At 39.8% G+C, this 18,928-nt stretch overlaps 1 protein-coding gene across 2 annotated transcripts in view; it reads right to left on the reverse strand.

The window, feature by feature from the left end:
• Positions 1-9,749: 9,749 nt before the first annotated feature.
• The window catches only part of ZEB1 (zinc finger E-box binding homeobox 1), a 126,408-nt gene continuing 117,229 nt past the window's right edge, over positions 9,750-18,928 (reverse strand). For both annotated transcript variants that reach the window (XM_080384297.1, XM_080384298.1), the window contains exons 6-9: positions 18,738-18,843; positions 15,528-17,338; positions 13,767-13,947; positions 9,750-12,251 (exon numbers count right to left, since the gene is read on the reverse strand). In XM_080384297.1, the coding sequence (XP_080240423.1) occupies positions 11,686-12,251; positions 13,767-13,947; positions 15,528-17,338; positions 18,738-18,843 (2,664 nt within the window). In that variant the 3' untranslated portion in view covers positions 9,750-11,685. The remainder of the gene's footprint in view (positions 12,252-13,766; positions 13,948-15,527; positions 17,339-18,737; positions 18,844-18,928) is intronic.

Here is an 18,928-nt window from a genome sequence, read left to right on the forward strand (position 1 = left end):
TCACTGAGGTGATGATGGGTGAATTAAATAGGATGCTGGGTTCCTCCTCCTGACATGAATAATTTTACCTTTTGGATGTGGGCAGGACTGGGGTTTGAAGGCGCACAGTGAGTCCTGTCCAGTGCAGGTCCAGAAAAACGCAGATTCTCAGGGAGAAATCTGTGTTTTGGAGTGTGTACGAACAGAAGCACCTGAGGGCATCCCTGAGCCAAGGCAGCACCAGCTAATTTGCATCACATTTTGGCGCACCCTATTTTCCCTTTGTACTGTGTGGCTTCCCAACAGAGAGCCCTGGACTTCATTCCTGGGTCAGGCTCTCGGGTCCTTTCTTATGTCTAGCCTGTAGCCTCGAGTGTGGTGACATCCTGCTGCCAGTGGCTCATTTATCAGCAAGGGAAAATCCAACCCATTCTGATTCTGAATATGCTGAATGACTAATAGAGTTAATTGTGCCCTCTGCTCTTGTAACAGTTTGAAAGTGAAAACGAGATGTTGATACAATAGGGCAAAGGCCATTCTCTAGGTCTGACAATAAATCAGCAGCCCCGACTAAAGTAGTCCTGTGCCTTTGCAGGGAACGTGTCATGCTGCCAGCAGCCCACTCTTGCTGGGGTCTTCCTTGCCTTTTTAATTTACTTCAGTTGGCCATCGGTACTGTCTTAAACATCATTGTTCTTGGCTTCACTCTGGTACCAGAACATACAGAAACCCTGTGATGGATAAAGCAAATTCAGAAGAGAAGAATACCTGTAAACCCGCCTCTACATACTATTTTTACCAAAAGCAGCAGCATGCAGAGCACAGATGGAGTGGGAGAGTGGGGAAGCACTGTTTTAAGTCAACCAGTACAGGAAGTGGTTCTTAGCTCAAAATCAAAATGATCTGCTTGCATCATGAAATAGTTTTTAGCAATAGCTGAAAGTCTATGCAGCCACATGTACAGGGAACAAAGACATTTGTTTACACGACGCTGCTTATGCTGCATTTCGGTGTAACAAATGTTGGTGCAGTACTAGGAGCAGAGCAAACCCAGCAGTTCGGGTTTAACTGTGAGCTGTTGTTGCTACAGACTGAAATGAGGTTCTTTCCTAAATTGTTTCCCACCACTGATATTAGGGCATGAGTCTTTGACAAATGAACTGTACAGGTTGTTGCTCTTTGGCAAACCAGCTTTAAATTGGAAAACGTTTCAGAAGGGCAAAATCAAAGGCAAATATAAACTGATGAATTTTATCAGTAAGTATAAAACAGCTTTACAAAGCATTTCAACTAGATCCACTACTAGGACTAAACTGCTCCAGTCTGAACTAGTTTATTCTTTCAGCATCTGTGTACCAAAGTGCAGCCCTCAGAAGCAGAAGCTGCATCCTCAGGAGGCAGGAATGCCCTGGGCTTCTCAGGCAGTCGGCTCAGCATGTGCTCAGTGCCTGCTTTACACCAGTGTAAAAGGAGCAACCCCACGCCCCAACCTTCATTTCTTTCGCTCTGGCAAAAGCTTTGGTGTTAGTGAACTGACCCAGCTGAAAAATAATCATGGAAAAATGGCTGGTTACTTGTTAACTGGATCAGTAGTCCTGATGGGGCTGTACCAGCCTGGGAGGCGGCAGGGGGTGAGCAGGCACCAGATTCTCCCTTCCAGCAGCAGAAACACTTGCTAATACTGACTGCAATAGTTGTTGAATTGCAGGCTCCATGTTTGGAAACACAGTTCTCGGGAGCTTTAAACATCTGCTTCTGGCATTCCCACAAGTCCACCAGCATCAACGCGATGACTAATCCATCAGATCCCACAGACAGCGGATCTTCCTTCACCTGCACTGCTTGGGGAGCACAGTGAAACAGACTTAAACCCACTTAAACCATTTGAGCCGAGCTGCACACTGGTGTGGGAATAACAGGATAATCCGTGATTATGTCCATGTTACAGCAGCACTCATGAGGGACATATGAAACATACACTCAGTTTTTCCATTGAAATGAGGAGGTTCAGAGGCAGCATGTTCTGTTCTGGCCCTCCTGGAAGACAAAGACTCTATTATTGGGTTAGTTCTACTTTGCATGACAGAATTTCATATTTGTTTGGCTGAAGAGTGAACAAATAAACATGATTCTTAGCATGTGATGGAGATGAGGGTGTCAGTCTTGTTGGCAGTCCCCCATGTGAATAATGGCCAGATGCTGTAGTTTGTCCCATAATTCAAGTCTCCTTTTTAAATGCAGTGCAATAGCCATCTACTAATTAGAAATAAGTACTTGCTTTTGTGTGTTTTTTCTTTTCTCTTTTGTCCTCTTAAATAACAGCATTAACAACAGAGCAACTGAACTAATGAAATCCTCGATCAACTTCCCTGCCTTTCTTGGCCAGACAAGCAGTGGCACATGCTGGAGGTGGTTCAGAACTGCGCTTACCATAGTAAGGGATTTACCTAGCAAGGGCATTAGTTTGGTCCTCTGTCCTAGGCAGTCAAGTTTCACAGGTCATGCAAGTACTTCAGATCATTGACATATTATCTGTTCTGTCAAAGCCGGCCAGGCATAGTCGTCGGGTGAAAATGTATTGTAAGATGAGAGAAGGGAACATGCAGCACAGGGTCACAACCGCCATTGCTTAGGGGACCAAGGCCAAAACCAAGGTAGGTGGTTACCAGATACTAATAGCGAGGGAACTGTATTTTGCAAGGATACTTAATTTATTTTCTGACTGAGAAATACGTTGTTATCCCATATTTAAAGCACCCCAGAGATTATACAGTAGCATTCTTCTACGTCTTGACACTGCCAGTCATTCAGCAGAACATCTCCATGTGCTGCTTCAGGACGCTGTCGGTAAGGTAACACGGACTTTTTTGGGGAGCAAAGACTGCTTTCCACAAGGAGAGCTGCATACCAGCATGCATTCATCAAACTCCACATCAGCTAAGGCTACATGTCTAAACACCTAAGTAGAAGGGTGGAAAAATACACTTCAGAAGCTACAGATGATGGCTCATTCGGTAGAATTACAGGAAAAGCTAATTTGTGAAATAGGAAGGTATTAAACATGAGAAATTCCACAGAAATTTAAAATTTCTGCTTAGAAGTAGGTATTTGACTAGACTGTGGTGCAATGGTCTGGTTGACTGCATAAGCCAGTTCTGCGGTGACAATGAAGCTAGACTGCCTCTTGTTTTGGCTTTTTAAAGTGCTGTTTTTTCCATCAGTAGAGACAAGTCACCAGAGCGTGGCCGCCACATGAGGAGAATCTTACTTACCTACAGCAGTCACAAGGGGTGCACACATGTTTGGGTGGGTTGGGAAGAACTGAGAGCAGATCCGTAGAAACTAGGTAGCAAGAGGAGCAGATGATGGACTTGAACAGAGATTTTCAACATACAGTTTAAAAAATCAGGAACATAAATGGTCTTTGACCTATCCATGGTTCTAGCCATGAAAATTTGCATTTTTTTTGGCACCAGATCCTCCAGCTTTTTTCAATTAGGTTTAGGTACAGTGAGCTGAACAGATTCAGATTTCACCAAACAAAATTCATTTCCATTAGCAGGGAAAGCAATGCAGTACTGCCCTTTTTAATCAGAGATCGTGGGGCCACAGTTAGGAATTTGATTAAATAATAAACTACAGTAAAGCAGGAATCAAGCTTTTGTTTTCCTTAACATAAAAAAAAAATAATAATCAGAGTATTTTAACCACAAAGGAGAAAATGCAAGACCTACAATGGTTTTACTTACATAAGTGATCATGAGTTGAGCAATTTCATTGTATGAGTATGAATAATGAAAGCTTATTCATACATGGAACAATTTGCTGCACCGAGGTGTTTTTTCCCCTCCACTCCTCTCTCTGGGGGTTACAGCTGGAGCCCCCACTGGGGAGCCATCAGGACCCAGACAACCTGTGCCTGACAGGTGGCCTTCACAAAAAACCTACAAGGGACAAGATGATGTATTGGGCCAGCAGAAGCTGTAGGAAATCAGCAAAGCTTTTCTTCTTTCCCCTCCCTAAGAGTCACTGGCAGAACGTGCACTACCCCTAGACTGACAGCACACTCGCCTCCTCGCTTATAGCAGCGATCCCAGCATCAGCCCTTGTAGGGAGCAACGAGGCAAATAATACTTCTTTCTGGAAACAGTTCTGGAAGTAAAAATTGTATACGAAGTCTGAGTCTTTGCTGCTTCAGCTGAAGAACCAGTCCCTTGGCTGCAGTGCAAGAGGACAAGCTTGTGAAGCAGTGTGGCTGCTGAAGGGTGGGCTCCACTCCGCCACTGAAAAATCACAGTGATGCGCTGTTTGCCATATTCCTTCAGAACAAACTGCACGTTAATGTAACAGGCAGACAGTGTGCCCATGTTAGAGACCTCATTCCTGCTCCCACCTCTGCCTGAATAACCCTGTGCAAGCTACATTATCAATTTCTTTTGGTTTATTTTTTCTTCCCTCTTAAGACAAGAAAACTGGTCTTATAATTAGGGTTGGAAGAGATACAGAAATTGTGGTAACACTCATCACAAGTGCAAATGCTAAATTCCTTGTTCCTTGGTTTACACAGTGTATACAAGTATCCTTGTTCCTTGGCTTATACAGTCCCTCATGAAGCTTCAGGACCTTTTAAGAGCACTTGACCCAACGATTGTCTTGGAAACCAGAACACCAATAAGAAGTAGCCTGATTAAAAAGATTAAAAAAAAAAAGATTCTAAAGACAATGCCATGTTTTGGGGAACAAGAGTCACTACCATCAAGAATCTGCAATTTATGAACTGAGGGGTGGCTCTTCCCTGCCTGCAGGTGATGCAGGCCAGCAGCTCCTCCAAACCATGGTCACTGGCTCCTGCCAGAGGCATTCTTTGGAGCTGTCTAAATGGGGAAAAAAGCTGACTCAAGGTCAACTTAGTCAGTTTGTCTTGGTGGAAGGCCCTGTTACCTGTGCAATCACAGCCGAGATCATTTGACCTGGCCAGGCTGTAACCATGGCCACTTCAAACACTCCCTGGCTAGTAGCAGCAGCAGCTTGTGGAAAGGTGCTGCTGACAGGACAGCCAGGTCCAACTGTCGGAAACTGGAAACCTTCCTTCCTGCTCACTCCAGCACTTACTGCTCACAAGGACTCAAAATGAAGCATGTACAAGTCAGAGCTGTTCAGCTCTGGGTTTGGAGGAGACCAGTGACCATTATGTTCAGGCTGAGGAAAAGAAATGGAGGACTGCTGTCCACAGGAATGTTTTCCCATTATTGATTTGATTCAGGAGCAGGGGGGGAGCAATTCCAAGTACTCGTTTGCGTGTAGCAACATAGCCTTTCAAACCTGTTGGAAGCCTTTGCTGTTTTCAGAATTTTGCATGATTTTCCAATGGGCTTATTTCTTGAACAATTTGGTCCCACAGATTTTATTCTTGCACACTGAAGGAGCAAAATATTGCCTCTGTATCTTCGCAGTAGCTTACCTGTCATTAAAAATGGAGTTTCCTAGCATGCAAGGGGTCCAGTGGCATTCATCAGCAGTCAGGCAGGATTTGGCCTAACAAGAGAGCTCCTGAAGAGTGAGGGATGGGAACAGCCCCGTCATGCAAAGTGCTGTCCGACTTGTGGTCTCCCTTTGGGCCCCGGGCGTGCTAGACGTGAGCAGGCTTTCCAGGTGGAAGAGGAACAGAAACTCATGAAGAATGACACAAACTTACTGTAGGTGTGTTTCAGGTTTTTTAGGGCTTAATTCATTTATCCCCTTAATTCCTGAATTAACACGCAATGCAAATCTTATGATCATTACACAAACTCTAGTTTACACAAAGATGAGCAAAACCCAAGGGAAGTCCCCAATACAGCGATGTTAAAATCTAAAAGCAGCATCGGAGACCTTGAGGCTCACTGGAAAGCTAAAAGGAAGACCAATCTGGCATTCCCAATGTATTTATTTGAAAGATTACTTCCCATTGTCCTCATAATTTTTAAAGAACTTTTTTGGGATCTGCTAGCGTAGAGGTAAGGCCTTGGAGAACTTTACCTAGTTATAGATTAGTTCTATGTGACTTTCATATTTGGCAAGCTACTAGGACAAACCTTGCCACAAAAGTGCTCCTGACATCAGCACATTTCATGCTTAATCCCAACTGTCAGTTACTTGCTAATTACATTTTAAAAGAAGAGCAGATTTTATTGTTTTTTGTGAAGCAAATATATTGTTTCTCCTAGAGACAACATATATACAATGTGTATGATAGGCATAATACACACAATTAAGAAGACTCTGTGACAGATTAGTGACCAGACATCATGAAAGAGCAGAGGGATAAAACAAAAGTTGTAAATAATTGATCACTTGTAAGAGTCAATTTGATCATCATAACCCATTGGTATTCATTTTTTTTTAGTGAAAACCGGACTGCAAATATCATTACAACAACTGCCCAAGAAAATAATGAACAATAAATAATAAAATGCAGACTCAAAAGATACTCTAATATTGAATTTCCATTATGTAATTTAGGGATTATTCTAGCAACAATTAAACAAGCTGTTCTGCCAAGGAGAGAGAAAAAAACAAACAACTTTTGTCTTTAAGTACCAGAATGTGAATTGCATACAACAGAACCTCCAACCAAGGAAAGAATTATGTGCAGACTTACACGCTGGTAGTAAATAAAAAGAACACACTTCCAAGAAGCGCTCAGGACAGCACAGATTAAGCTCTTCCCTCTCTCCTCCTCTGCTCAAAAGCCATCACCTATCTTCACTACAGCCTCCATGTGCGAAATGGACTTTTTCATCCCCAAATCGTTACCTTCACCTCTGATGGTCTTCTGCACACTAGAAAGTATTTTCATTTCTTCACCATAGACTTCTATGTTGGTTTGGACTGTGAACTCCTGATCTTTCATCACTTTGATGATAAAAGCCCCAATGTAACATTTTGCTGTGGCAAAACCTGTGCTTTTAGTAGTGTCATATTTTTTCTCTTGTAAATACCTTTGCTTTAAAATCGTCGTTCGGTCCTGTGGCCACCACCAACCCAGACACGCCTTGCCAGCGCAACCATCAGTAAAGGGCTGCTTGTACAGACGCTGACTGTGGGTACATCAGCAATAATTGCATTAGAATAATTTTACTCAAGAGTGCAAACACAACACTTGTTCCCAGTTTAAGCAATTTTTACTCAATCTGTCTGAAGAATAGTGCCTCTTAGGGTTACTATATTGGGTTCTGGGTTGATAAGCCATGGTGCGTTCTTCTTCCACTAAAATTCAAGATAGCTATTGAAACAAACTGGCACTCCAAGATTAGCCAAAATAACAAAACTTCCCAATTTCTTTTTTCACTATCCACTATTTTACCTGATTATTGTAATACGATACAATTAAAAACCCCCAAACTTTCAAGCTCATACATACAGCACTGCTGAACATTGCTATGTTACCAATTACAGATCGGCTGCTCCAGAAAACCAGCAAGCAGACAGTAATGTGGCTATGAGGAATTTGAGAATGCCCCCCGAATCACCACTGGGATGCCACATGAATACTAGTAAAGGAGGAAAAAGCAGCTTCAACCGATCTTCTAGTTTTCTCTGTAGCCTTAAGTCCCTCTTTCTGCTCCCGTTTGCTCAGGATCTCAGAAGGGTATTCCCCAACCCAGGGCATGAAACTTAATATTTACTTCTCTGACATTCTTCCTACAGTGATCTGGTAATATTTTTTCCTATTCTCAAATTACTTCATAAAAGAGGACACACCACTGTCACAGTTTTGCGACTGGAACTGATTTTGAAACATATCAATTAATTATATTCTGGAATCATGAGATGGGCCAGTAGCAGAACCAAAGGCAGAACATCAGGCTGAGGTCAGCGCCCTGCCCCATACTGCGCTCAAAGGACTCTTCTTTTGTCAGGCTGGACTGTGACTGTCCCGACTGCTCGGCCAAGGTGAGCATGAGGAAGCAGACACAGCCAACAGCCCGGGCACACAGGGCAACTGATGGACTTTTCATCTTCTGACCAAAGAAGAGGTCACAGGACAGTGAAGTTTTATTAAAACTACATTCCATTTTTACCTCTCTTTCCCAACTTTTATTTATCTTTAAAGGACAGAACACAAAGCCGTTACACTTTTGCTTTCACTTTTTTTTTTTTTTTTTTTTTCATGTGGTGAAACCTACTCTCCTTGCAACTGCTTTGCCATTAACTTAGAAGGTCTGTGCAGCTGCAGCTGGACAGCTTCTGGTACCTTGGTGGACGGACTCCTGCACAGCCTGGGCTTCCCTGCACTGCACAGCCACCTGCACTGCAGGCACTCGCTGACGGGGCTGGGAACAAAGCCTGCACCTCCCGAGCACCTCTAGATTTCAAATGAGTTTACTCTGCTAAATGAAGATGCATCGCAGGTTTCGTGTTTTTCAAATGGATAATAAATGATGTTATAAGGTCACAAACATAAGAGGCGTCTCTGATCTCAACACATGCAAAATTCAATATACCAATTCATTTTGAAGATAAAAACGTTAATAACGGTTTCACAGGCTAAGTAATGAATATAAATTTTTTTCCTCCCAAACCCGATGACATTTCCTGAATCAAAATTGCCTGGACTTTGCTCTCTATCCAAGCACAGTTTCTCTAGCTTCATTTAAGGTTCTGGAAATCGAAGTTACTGGCCTTTAACATGCAGCTGTCACTTATGTGAGTAACCTTGGATTTATTAAAATTCTTTGTTCTATTACTAAAGACAGCAAAATTTTCCCACTTCAACAAATGTCTCACTGGGTTTATTACTATAGACAAGTAAGGTGTTCCTGGAATATGAAAAATGTGAAAAATCTTAACATAGTTTCAAAAAGGGTAAACTTCACTACCTAGAGCAGAGCCGAGCCAGCTTTACCTGCAAGAAATCCTGAGCTACCTGATTGATTCTTTTATGATAATAATTACAAGGCAACATTTTTAACACAATGTAAATGGTTATTTTTTTTTAAACAGCTTTCTCATGTTTATCTCAATGACATGACTAAGTTAGGAGGTTACTCTACATAAAAGTGCAACATTTGGTACACTGTACAGCAAAATACAGACAAAGTAAAACAACTAATATATGGGATAAATCCTTTGCATGTATTAAAGTTGAGATAGTAAGACTGAGAATTAGTCAAAACTTAGATATGTGAATATAAAATAACTTATATGATGTTCATGTAAAAAAACCCCAAATTAACAACTGAAATCCCCTTTTAGTGATCATTAAGGAACAGAACTTTGCTCAAAGAACAGTCTCAAAACTTTGCTTAAACTCCAAAACACTGTAAACATGCGTATGTAATACAACATTCAAGTTTTTATACTTTCATTACTGAAATGATATATATCTAATGTTGGTGCCATGTCTTTGGAAAGTTCAACAGCAAAATATACACCAACCTTTTCACCAGCTTATTGCTAAATGAAGTAAACAGTTACAGACTTACTTCCTTTAAAAGCAGTCTTATTGAAAGAGCATTAAACTGTGTATTAGACAGATACAAGAGGAAAAAAATAATCACAAAACCACATGGTTCGTTTTGAAAACTCAGTTGTTCTACTAGCATTAGTAAATCAATAAACTAAAGTAGCAACCCCTTTGCCTGCACACAGCCAAACCTTTCACTTACGTGCTCCTTAGGTACAATTGAAACTGAGTATCGACACTGAAGCAGGAACTGTGTCTGAGTAACATCTCATAGAAGTAACTTAAAAATGTTTTTCTAAATTACCAGAATAATGACAGCAAGTCAGACTTGTTGACGCATTTTATTGTGAGATGGGGAGTCTGGTAAAAAACTAGAAAATGACCATGATGTAACAAGGAACTTAAAAATGAAGTTTCAGATTTGTAACATACATACATGAATACAGGAACAAATTGGCACAAAAATGTTAAATATTGTTCCCAACACTGTTTATAAGATTATTCTAATTTGGCTTACTAAGGAAATGAGAGTTTTATGGTTAGACTAATCTCTTAATAAAACTGCAGAGCATCATGCTATTAGTCACACAGTGAATTTCAAAATTTAAGAGCTTTATATTAAAAACTGGGTAAAGGTAAAATGAATTGATTGCAATTGTAAAATTAATACATTCCCATTTTAATTCTTCTGTTCTACAGTCCAAGGCAAGTATAAATGTTAACATAACACTGTTAAATCAAATCTCAATGCAAGAGAACCGATTGCATCTCTACTTTAAATCTTATCAACTTTCCAAATTTTCATACTAAAATATATTATTGTATTAATACAAACTACAGTATTATACACTACACTGTGTAATAAATAAAGAAATATAAAAATAAGACACATAAATATAAAAGTTTTCTAAAACTAAAAAGGTACATATGTCAGTAAGAAGGGTATTAATACTGCCAGGTTTGAAGACATACAGTACAAAATGTTGCACAGATCTATAAACTAAAAGAAATAAAATAATACTGATAGGTAAAAATCAGCTAACATTGTTAATAAATGGGGTCCATAATAACTAACATTTGAAAATACTTATGAGCCAGATAACATGTCATGTATGTGTCTGAAATTAAAGTAAACCAATAAAGCAATAAAGCAGATTAGAAAATTTCCCTTGTAATTATTGTAGAGAAATTCTGCAAGTCAGGTATTAACCCAAAATACCACCAAATAATTAAATAATGAAATATACCAGTGTTCTTACTTCTCTGATGGCTGAGTGTTTTTTTCCCCATGATTAGTTTAGAAGTTTGATACAAATCAACAAATGCTAGTTATTGTAGGCCACACATTGGATAAAGGCTGCTTAGAGCCTTTGTAATACTGATAAATGGCACTTACAGCACACAGGTCTTGCATAAGGCCAAAGGAGATACAAAGCTTCATATCATATCCTTCATATCGTTACTACATACTCAAAACACAATTACAAACACTGATTTTGACGACTTTGCTGTCCTTACCAGTATTAACACTGTTAGTCCCTGCAATCAGAACTCAACGACAATCTTTTCAACTACATTTTTAATCACGAGTAAGAAACTTCAGTTCTTCTATCATCTGCTTTCTTAAGGCTAACAATACACTTTAAATGATAATATGCTCTACTACAACATCTAATGTCATAAACCGCTACCTTCTAGGTTGAATTTACAAAGGTAGCCAAGCACTGTTTGCAACTGCATTACAGGTTTCTGCAAAAGGGAATTTTGTAGTGCAGAAGTTCTCACATTTTAAAACATAAGAAAATACTGAAGCGGATCTAGGAAATGTTTTACCATAAAAAAAAAAAAAATCATATAAATCTCTCCCAATTGTACAGCTTACAAATTAATCAACTTAAGAATGAAAATTAATACTGATAAAACAAACGATGCCAGATGCTTGTCTAATAAATCAGGTTTCCTAAAACCTGTTAAATCTTTGCTTCCAGAGTCACTGTATTTTTCTAATCTGCTTCATGTTATAAACTTGTTCCTACCTTTGAAAACTGTGTGAAAAATTACTAAGTTTGAGGTTCAGGCACACCTGGATTTCTTTTTTTTTTCTTTTTCTTTTTTTTTATATATATATTTTTTTACACAGTAGTGAACAGAAATCACAGTATGCAGGCTACTGTGTTTCCATGAAAAGCATGTATAATATAGAATGAACTTCATTACCAATTTTTTTTTTCCTTATAGAAAAAACTATCATTTAAGCTTTATTTGTTTTTTTCTTCTGACACCTGCCCATTATTCTGTATAACTTCTGGTTCTGCATTGCTTGCTTGATTTACAGCTTCATCATTCTTGCTACCTTGAGTTTTCCCTTCTTCCTCTTCCTCTTCTTCTTCCTCTTCCTCCTCTTCTTCCTCATCCTCAACTTCTTGTAGTTTCCTACATTCTTTTTCTTCCTGAAGTCCTTCTATCTCTTTTTCTTCCTCCTCCTCTTCCTCTTTTTCACTGTCTTCCTCTTCTTCCCTGGTTAGACTCTCTCTCTCATCCGAGTCGATCTGCGATGGAGATGCCCTGGCACCAGCATGCTCGTTATTGAGGGCCTCCTGGCCTGGCTCCTCCTGTTCCGTGCTGTCACGCTCTTCTGCCTCTCTTTTGCAATAGGAGTAGCGATGATTCATGTGTTGAGAGTAAGACCCCGAGTGTGAAAACCGCTTTCCACATTTGTCACATTGGTAGGGTTTTTCCCCAGAATGCAGTCGCATGTGTTCGATCAAATGGTGTTTGTGTTTAAATGCTTTTTTACAGATTCCACACTCGTGAGGTCTTTTACCTACAAAATAAAGCACAATTGGACATCTTGTAGCTGAAGTTTTACAAATTTATACTGTTGTTTTCACCATAAAATGCTGTTGGTGAATGTATTACCAACAATTAATAATTTCATTTAACAAGATGTTCACTCCATGCATTATCAGCCTGAGTTTCTCACCTAAGCCCAAAGGATGAGGGTGCAAGGGTACATTGTCACAATTACACGGGTAATTAGTAAGTTTTTTTAGGAAAACTGAGCATAGAAGGACAAACAGATTCTCAGATGTAACTTTCAGCACAAAAAAGTGCCAGTATAAGTAACTTAGAAAAGGAGACATTTTTCTTGCAGTAAACATTCTGCCTAAAATACATTTTAACTTTTCTATATTGATGAAAATTTTAAATCAACTATGCTTTTATGTCGGTTTTTGAGTACTAAGTCCTTCTTCCGTGTTATAGGTAAAGGGAAAAACATTCTAAAATCTAGGCTGGCACAGGTAAATGCCTTATGTACAAAACAGGCTGACTACACATATGTTAAGAAGAAAAATCTGCTTTGTTTCATTTAGTTCTCTTTCTGCTCTGTTTTCCAGCTTTCTACTTTGTTGCCTTCTTTTTGAAGTCTCTGATAAATGTAGCAGGAGCCTGGTAATGCTACTTTTGATTTCCACACTCAAAAGTTGTTACGCAAAGCAACTTTGCATGGTCTTAGCCTAGATATAAAAGATGGAGACAAAAATAAGACAGCAGTTTTTTGGTCACCCTATACAGATGATCACCACTGCCACGTCAGCATATGCCAAAGGTCGGTGTTGGTCTCTCTTCCCAAGTAACAAATGAAAGGATGACAGGAAACAGCCTCAAGTTGTGCCAGGGGAGATTTAGGTTGGATACTAGGAAAAATTTCTTCACTGAAAGGGTTGCCAGGCTGCCCAGGGAAGCAGTTGAATCACCATCCCTGGAGGTATTTAAAAGGCATGCAGACGTGGCACTTGGGGACATGGTTTAGTGGTGGACTTGGCAGTGCCAGGTTAAGTTGGACTCCACGATGTTAAGGGTCTTTTCCGTCGTAATTGGTGGAAAATCATTACAAATGTGGCTCACTTTGAAAATCCTTCATGCTAGATAGATACACTGCCTTTCATGTAAAGTATCATACACACACACGATCCTTTTTTCTTAATTTATGTTTTTTAATTTTTAATTTTTCTTAATTTATAACCAGGCAAGGTAAATTGGAAGTAATACATCCTCGATTACAGGCTGGGCTCGCAGATGATCATCCATGAGCCAGATGGAAGAAACTCCCCTTTTTCTATTCAAGGTTTAGGTCTTACAAATTTAAAGAAACAGAGAACTGCAGTCCTGTCAAAACAAATATACAAAGCATAGGTTTCTGAAGAAAGCTGAGCACAGACGGTAAAAGGGACTACTACACTTCCCTACGCTTTCTGAGAGCTGGATTCCAGTTGAGATTATCCGTTACACACCACCAATGAACTAACAGTCTGAAACTGCTTTTCCTAGTACATACCTGTGTGTTCATACTTATGTCTCAATAATGAGCTGCTCTTCTGGAATATTTTGTCACATAGATCACATGCATACATCCCATTTTCTGTCTTTCTCATCTTTTTCTTTGGGGGTGTTGAATCAGAATCATTTTGATCTTCTACATTCGATACTCCTTCTGAGCTAGTGTCTTGCCTTTCATCCTTAAAAAAATTACAAAAAAGATTGAGTTCAGTTAAAAAAAATGCACTAACGCAGCACACAGTTCATAAAATGTAAGCTGAAGTTGCACTGTTATTCTCATTCAGTTCCGTAAACAGCCGAACAAAATTGTTTAGGCTTCAATAGTCAAAAAATATCTTTCACTGCGTCACTTTGCTTTGCAGTCCCCGCCACCATACAGATGCAGAAATCTCACTGGGACTGACTAATCACATCCAAATCTGAGTGTTGGCCAGGTCTAAGCTACACTGACACATCATGTTTTAGGGCCTATAAAAAATGCAATATTAGGAAGGAAAGTAAAATTACACACCTATAAAGTACCTCAGGAAATTGGAAGAGCAGATTCAATATCTAACTGCATTTTTCAACTAATGTTTGCCACCCACATTTTGCCACCTCGCAGATTTTGTGGAAGTTAAGACCGTATTTTTTGATGAAGTTTTCACAAAAAGCTATTTAAATTACCATTTGGATTTACATATTTGACTACCCTCTTCTTCATAAAACCACCACAAATACTACTTAACCCAAAATCTGGGGGACTTCAAAAGTTTCATTAATAAGAAGTTTAAAAAAATATCATAAGTGTTGCCTATTTCTAAGCACTTCAAGTGCTGAAGCTCATCTTTAAGAAGCCCAGTATTTTCTACCGGTATCGGCAGTTTCACTACACACAGAATTAATTTTACCATATATCGTCAGCTCTGAACATGAAAATGTACATGTTAGCTAGCTCAAACGTTGTCTGTCATAAACTTTAACATATAAACAACCTCATAACTCTTTAAGGCTCCTCAGTCTCTGGCAATACAGAAGCCTGTGTGAAATGCTAAACAGCCAATTTCTAAGCGTTAATTAGAAACTCTCAGTCTTCATGTAAGCCGCTTTTCTATGCTGCTCCATCCCCACCTCAACACGCACAGGTGTTGCTCCGGAGGATTGACTCCGATTAGATCACATCTGGATGTGCCCAGGGAGGAACAGGGCAGGATACAGGATTGGCAGGTGAAGAAGGTATCTGCCCGACTTTCAGTTGAGAATACTCCTGAATTTTGCTTAAAGTGCCATTACGGTGTAGGATGAATCCAGCTACTCTGCAAGCCAAGAAAGCAGAGCAGCGCGAAGGGAGTAGCCAAAAGTTCCAGAGTTTACTCTCCGGAGGCGGGGAAGGAGGAGATACAGAACCAGTAAGAAACACAGGCCATGGCCTTGCTTTGCTTTCAGATCAGGAGCACTGAGCTGTCTTTAAAACACTGAGCACTAATGCCCTAGAAGACGCTTTGAATGACTGAATATGGTGAAGAACTGACTCGTCCACACACAGAAACATAAAGTTTCTGTCAGTCTGGAACAGAAACAGTCAGTTTCTGTCAAGCTGCCTGAGCTAACTAGCTTTGCAGAGGACTTAACAGTAACATCTATCACCCATCAACAATAAAGCCGAATAAACCTGATAGCTTATATTTACATTTTTATTTAATTTATCTTGACAGTTTTCTGCATGGATACAGAATGAACACATCACACACCACATGCAGGAATACAGGGACCGAAGTACCTGATTTCCACTGGCTTGGGTCTGTTTTGGTGGTGTTTCTTGAACTGCAGGACTAACTGTAGTAGAATACGTGTAAGCCACCTGTGGAATCAAAATGGTTTGCTTATTGGCAGCGAGAGCTCTCAAGCATGGAACACTGTTCTGGTCAGCAATGGCAACAATTGTAGGTAACTGGGCAGTGACTGTAGGTATAGCAATATTTATGGGATTGGCACTTGGTGGGATTACATTTACAATAGGATCAGAGTCTGTAATACTGTTGTCCTTTTGTGGTTCTTTTTTTGCACAAGTTAAGTTCAAAGGTTCTTCTTGGACAGAATAAACACTGTTCTGGTAAACACTAGTTATGGTAGATCTTTCCAATAGTTCTCCATGTTGCTTTGGTAGCGAAAGGTCAAGAGGTTCAATTTGTGGCTCTTCTTGTACGCCCTCTGCTGTGTACGTATAACCCTGTGAATTTCGTGATGAAGAAAGGTTTAGTGGCGATGGGGATGGCGTGCTACTGCGTGAACCATTCAGAGTTGATCCCCCTGGTAAAGTCTGAGATTTTGTTGTACTGACAGGATTTTGTGAGTTATTTGTGCTGTTCTGGGGTTTGCTTACATTTGTAGTTGCTGTTTGCTCATCATTATCTGTGGGACTGCTTAATTTAACTTGTTCAGGAGAAGATGGTCCAGAAGACTGCACAGAAATTTGTCCAGCTTGCATTTTTTCAAACCACTTTTTTACCACATCCAGTGGTAGGTTTACTGAATCGGCTATTTTTGAAAGCTCTTCTGCGCTTGGTTGTGCATTTAATGCATAATATGCTTTTAGGAGCGATAAAAGGTTCTTTAAAGGTGGCTGACCAGGAGATAAGTTGTTCTCCCCAGTTTCTGGTGGGACAGGGGAGTCAGGCTTCTCAGCTTCTGTTCCACTGGGCTGAGGAAGCTGAGGAGGATTTTTCGTATCATAGTGCTTTAATTCTTGAAGTGCATTAAGATCTCCTGGACAGTCATCACAAAGAAGACAAGTGCTATCATTGGTCTCTCCTTCAAAGTTCTTATCTTTCTCAGACTTCACTGTAAGATCTTCTGGTAGTTTTTCATTTTTGCAACTATTTGTAGGAACAGAGTTTTCTTTTTTTAGATTTTGCGGAACAACCTGAAGTTGACTTGGCTGCTCCAAGCTGTAGTTGATGATAATTTTGGTTGTCCCATCTTGGTCAACCAAAGGAAGACTGATAGCTGAAATGAGGGAATGGCCAGCTTGTTGTATAGATGTATTGTTGATTGTTTCTTGTTCTTTGGACGCAAGATTAGCATGATTGTTTTCCAATACTTGCCTTATTACATTACCATCCACTGCCACTTTAAGTACATTTTGAATGTCACTTAAGTTGATGCTTATGGGAGACACCAGACCTACTGTTGGTAGAACAACAGCTTGCACCACACCCTGAGGAGAACTGGTTGCCTGCAATGGGCTACCACCACTAAAAACCCCATTCTGCAAAGGGGTTGAACAATTAATTCCTGAAGCAACCACTATGGGCTTGAATTCATAATCCACAGGTTCAGTTTTAATTTGGTTAACAGGAAGTTGCTCTTGCAAGGGTTTATTTTCTATCTTTTGTCGTATCTGTGGTCTTGCTGGGCTACCTGGTGATGCAGAAAGGGAAGGGGACGAGCACTGAGACGTCTTGAGCCCTGACCGGGCTCGACCATTCACGGGCATCAAACCAATACACTTCTTACTGCTTATGTGTGAACTGTATGAACCAGAATGGGAAAAACGTTTCTTGCAGTTTGGGCACTCATATGGCTTCTCTCCTAAAGGTAAAAAAGAAGAAAAAAGAAGGCATATGCAACAGTTTACTAGGTTACAATGTACCTTCATCAAGCAAAGTAACTAGAAAAAAACACATCAAAATGACCTTTCAAAGAATTCTAGGGAAAAAGAAGTATCTTACATAGTGAATTCAACAGTGAGAGTAATTACGTAATCTATAGCTCTGATCCTAGGGTCCTTTAATAAGTTTGTGATCTACTAGCACAGGATGGAGCCCACGTGATAACAATATGTTCCAGTATTTCCCAGTAAATTATAGCATAAATAAACCTATTTGATACTTGCAGATTTCGTTAAACTCCATTGAAGTAGTACCACTACTAACTTCAGAATGGAAAAATAGCGTAAGCTACTTCAGAATGGAAAAAAATCAGAATTTGATTAACTAAATAGAACATGCCATAAATGCTATGCACATATTATTGCGGCAAACTCAAATACAGTATATTCATATCTTCCTACAATACTCATCAGCTGAAAACCAGGCAAAGTTTAAGTAAAGGGAAACCAGACACATGTAGAATATAGATGTATATTTGCCTTCAGAGATGAATGTCAAGTTATATTGCCAGGAAGAGGCACACAGCTATGCAATCATTACACCACTAGTAAGAGCTGGCTTTTCAGGGCAGCCGTGCTACAGAGGAAAAGGAAAGAGCTGAAACAGTTGGCTGGCTTCAGATTGAAAAGTACATTGACAGAGGCTTTCCCATTTACAGGCACAGCGCCACTACACTCTGGAAATGAAATCAAGATGGTGTTTGCTGAGGGAGGACTTCTATGTTAGGTGCACACTTCATTGCTATTATCATGGCTGAGCAACTGATAAGAAAGGAAAAGGTGGCCTAAAAACTTGTTTTCAGACTTTCTGTCAATGGGTAAATCTGGGTTGAAGACAGATATTGAGAATATCTTTAGAGTGAGCACATTTAACTTATATTATTATATATTGAATTTCTTATAAATTGGAACTTTTCTTATAAACTGAAACTGTTGTGGCAGTATATCACAACCTGTGCCCTGAAGCTACTTTAATGCAACTCGTCTTGAATGACGACAATCACAGCCACAGTAAGAAGCATGGTTCTTCTGTCCCACAAGTGAAAAAGGAGCAGAAGGATGCCCCATTTCTTCTGCCACAAGTGAAATTTTCTTTAACTGTCTGAGCTTAAGCTGCAACTGTAAATCCTCTTGAGTTATTCTGCACATTTCCCGCAAACAGCTGAAGGCTGCAGTCTGTGCTTACAGAGTCCCAGAGGGGGGAAAAAAAAGGGAAACACTAGTATTTTAAACTTCGACTTACAAGACTGGTATCACATCAAAGTTATAAAGAGTAGAAATGGCAACATTATTACACAATTCAATGCTTGGTTTATTTACCACTGTGGATTCGTAGGTGCTCCTTTAGGTGATGTTTATATTTAAAAGCTTTTCCACATTCAGTGCACTTGAATTTTCGATTACCACTGGACTGCGTCACATGTCTCTGTAAGAAAGAATTAATAATTATTGCACAGGACAGCATGTTAGAAAAATAGCTTGTATTTTCACATCATAACACAGAAAACACA

The sequence above is a fragment of the Falco punctatus genome (genome assembly GCF_963210335.1).
Source record: "Falco punctatus genome assembly, chromosome: 4".
NCBI lineage: Eukaryota > Metazoa > Chordata > Aves > Falconiformes > Falconidae > Falco > Falco punctatus.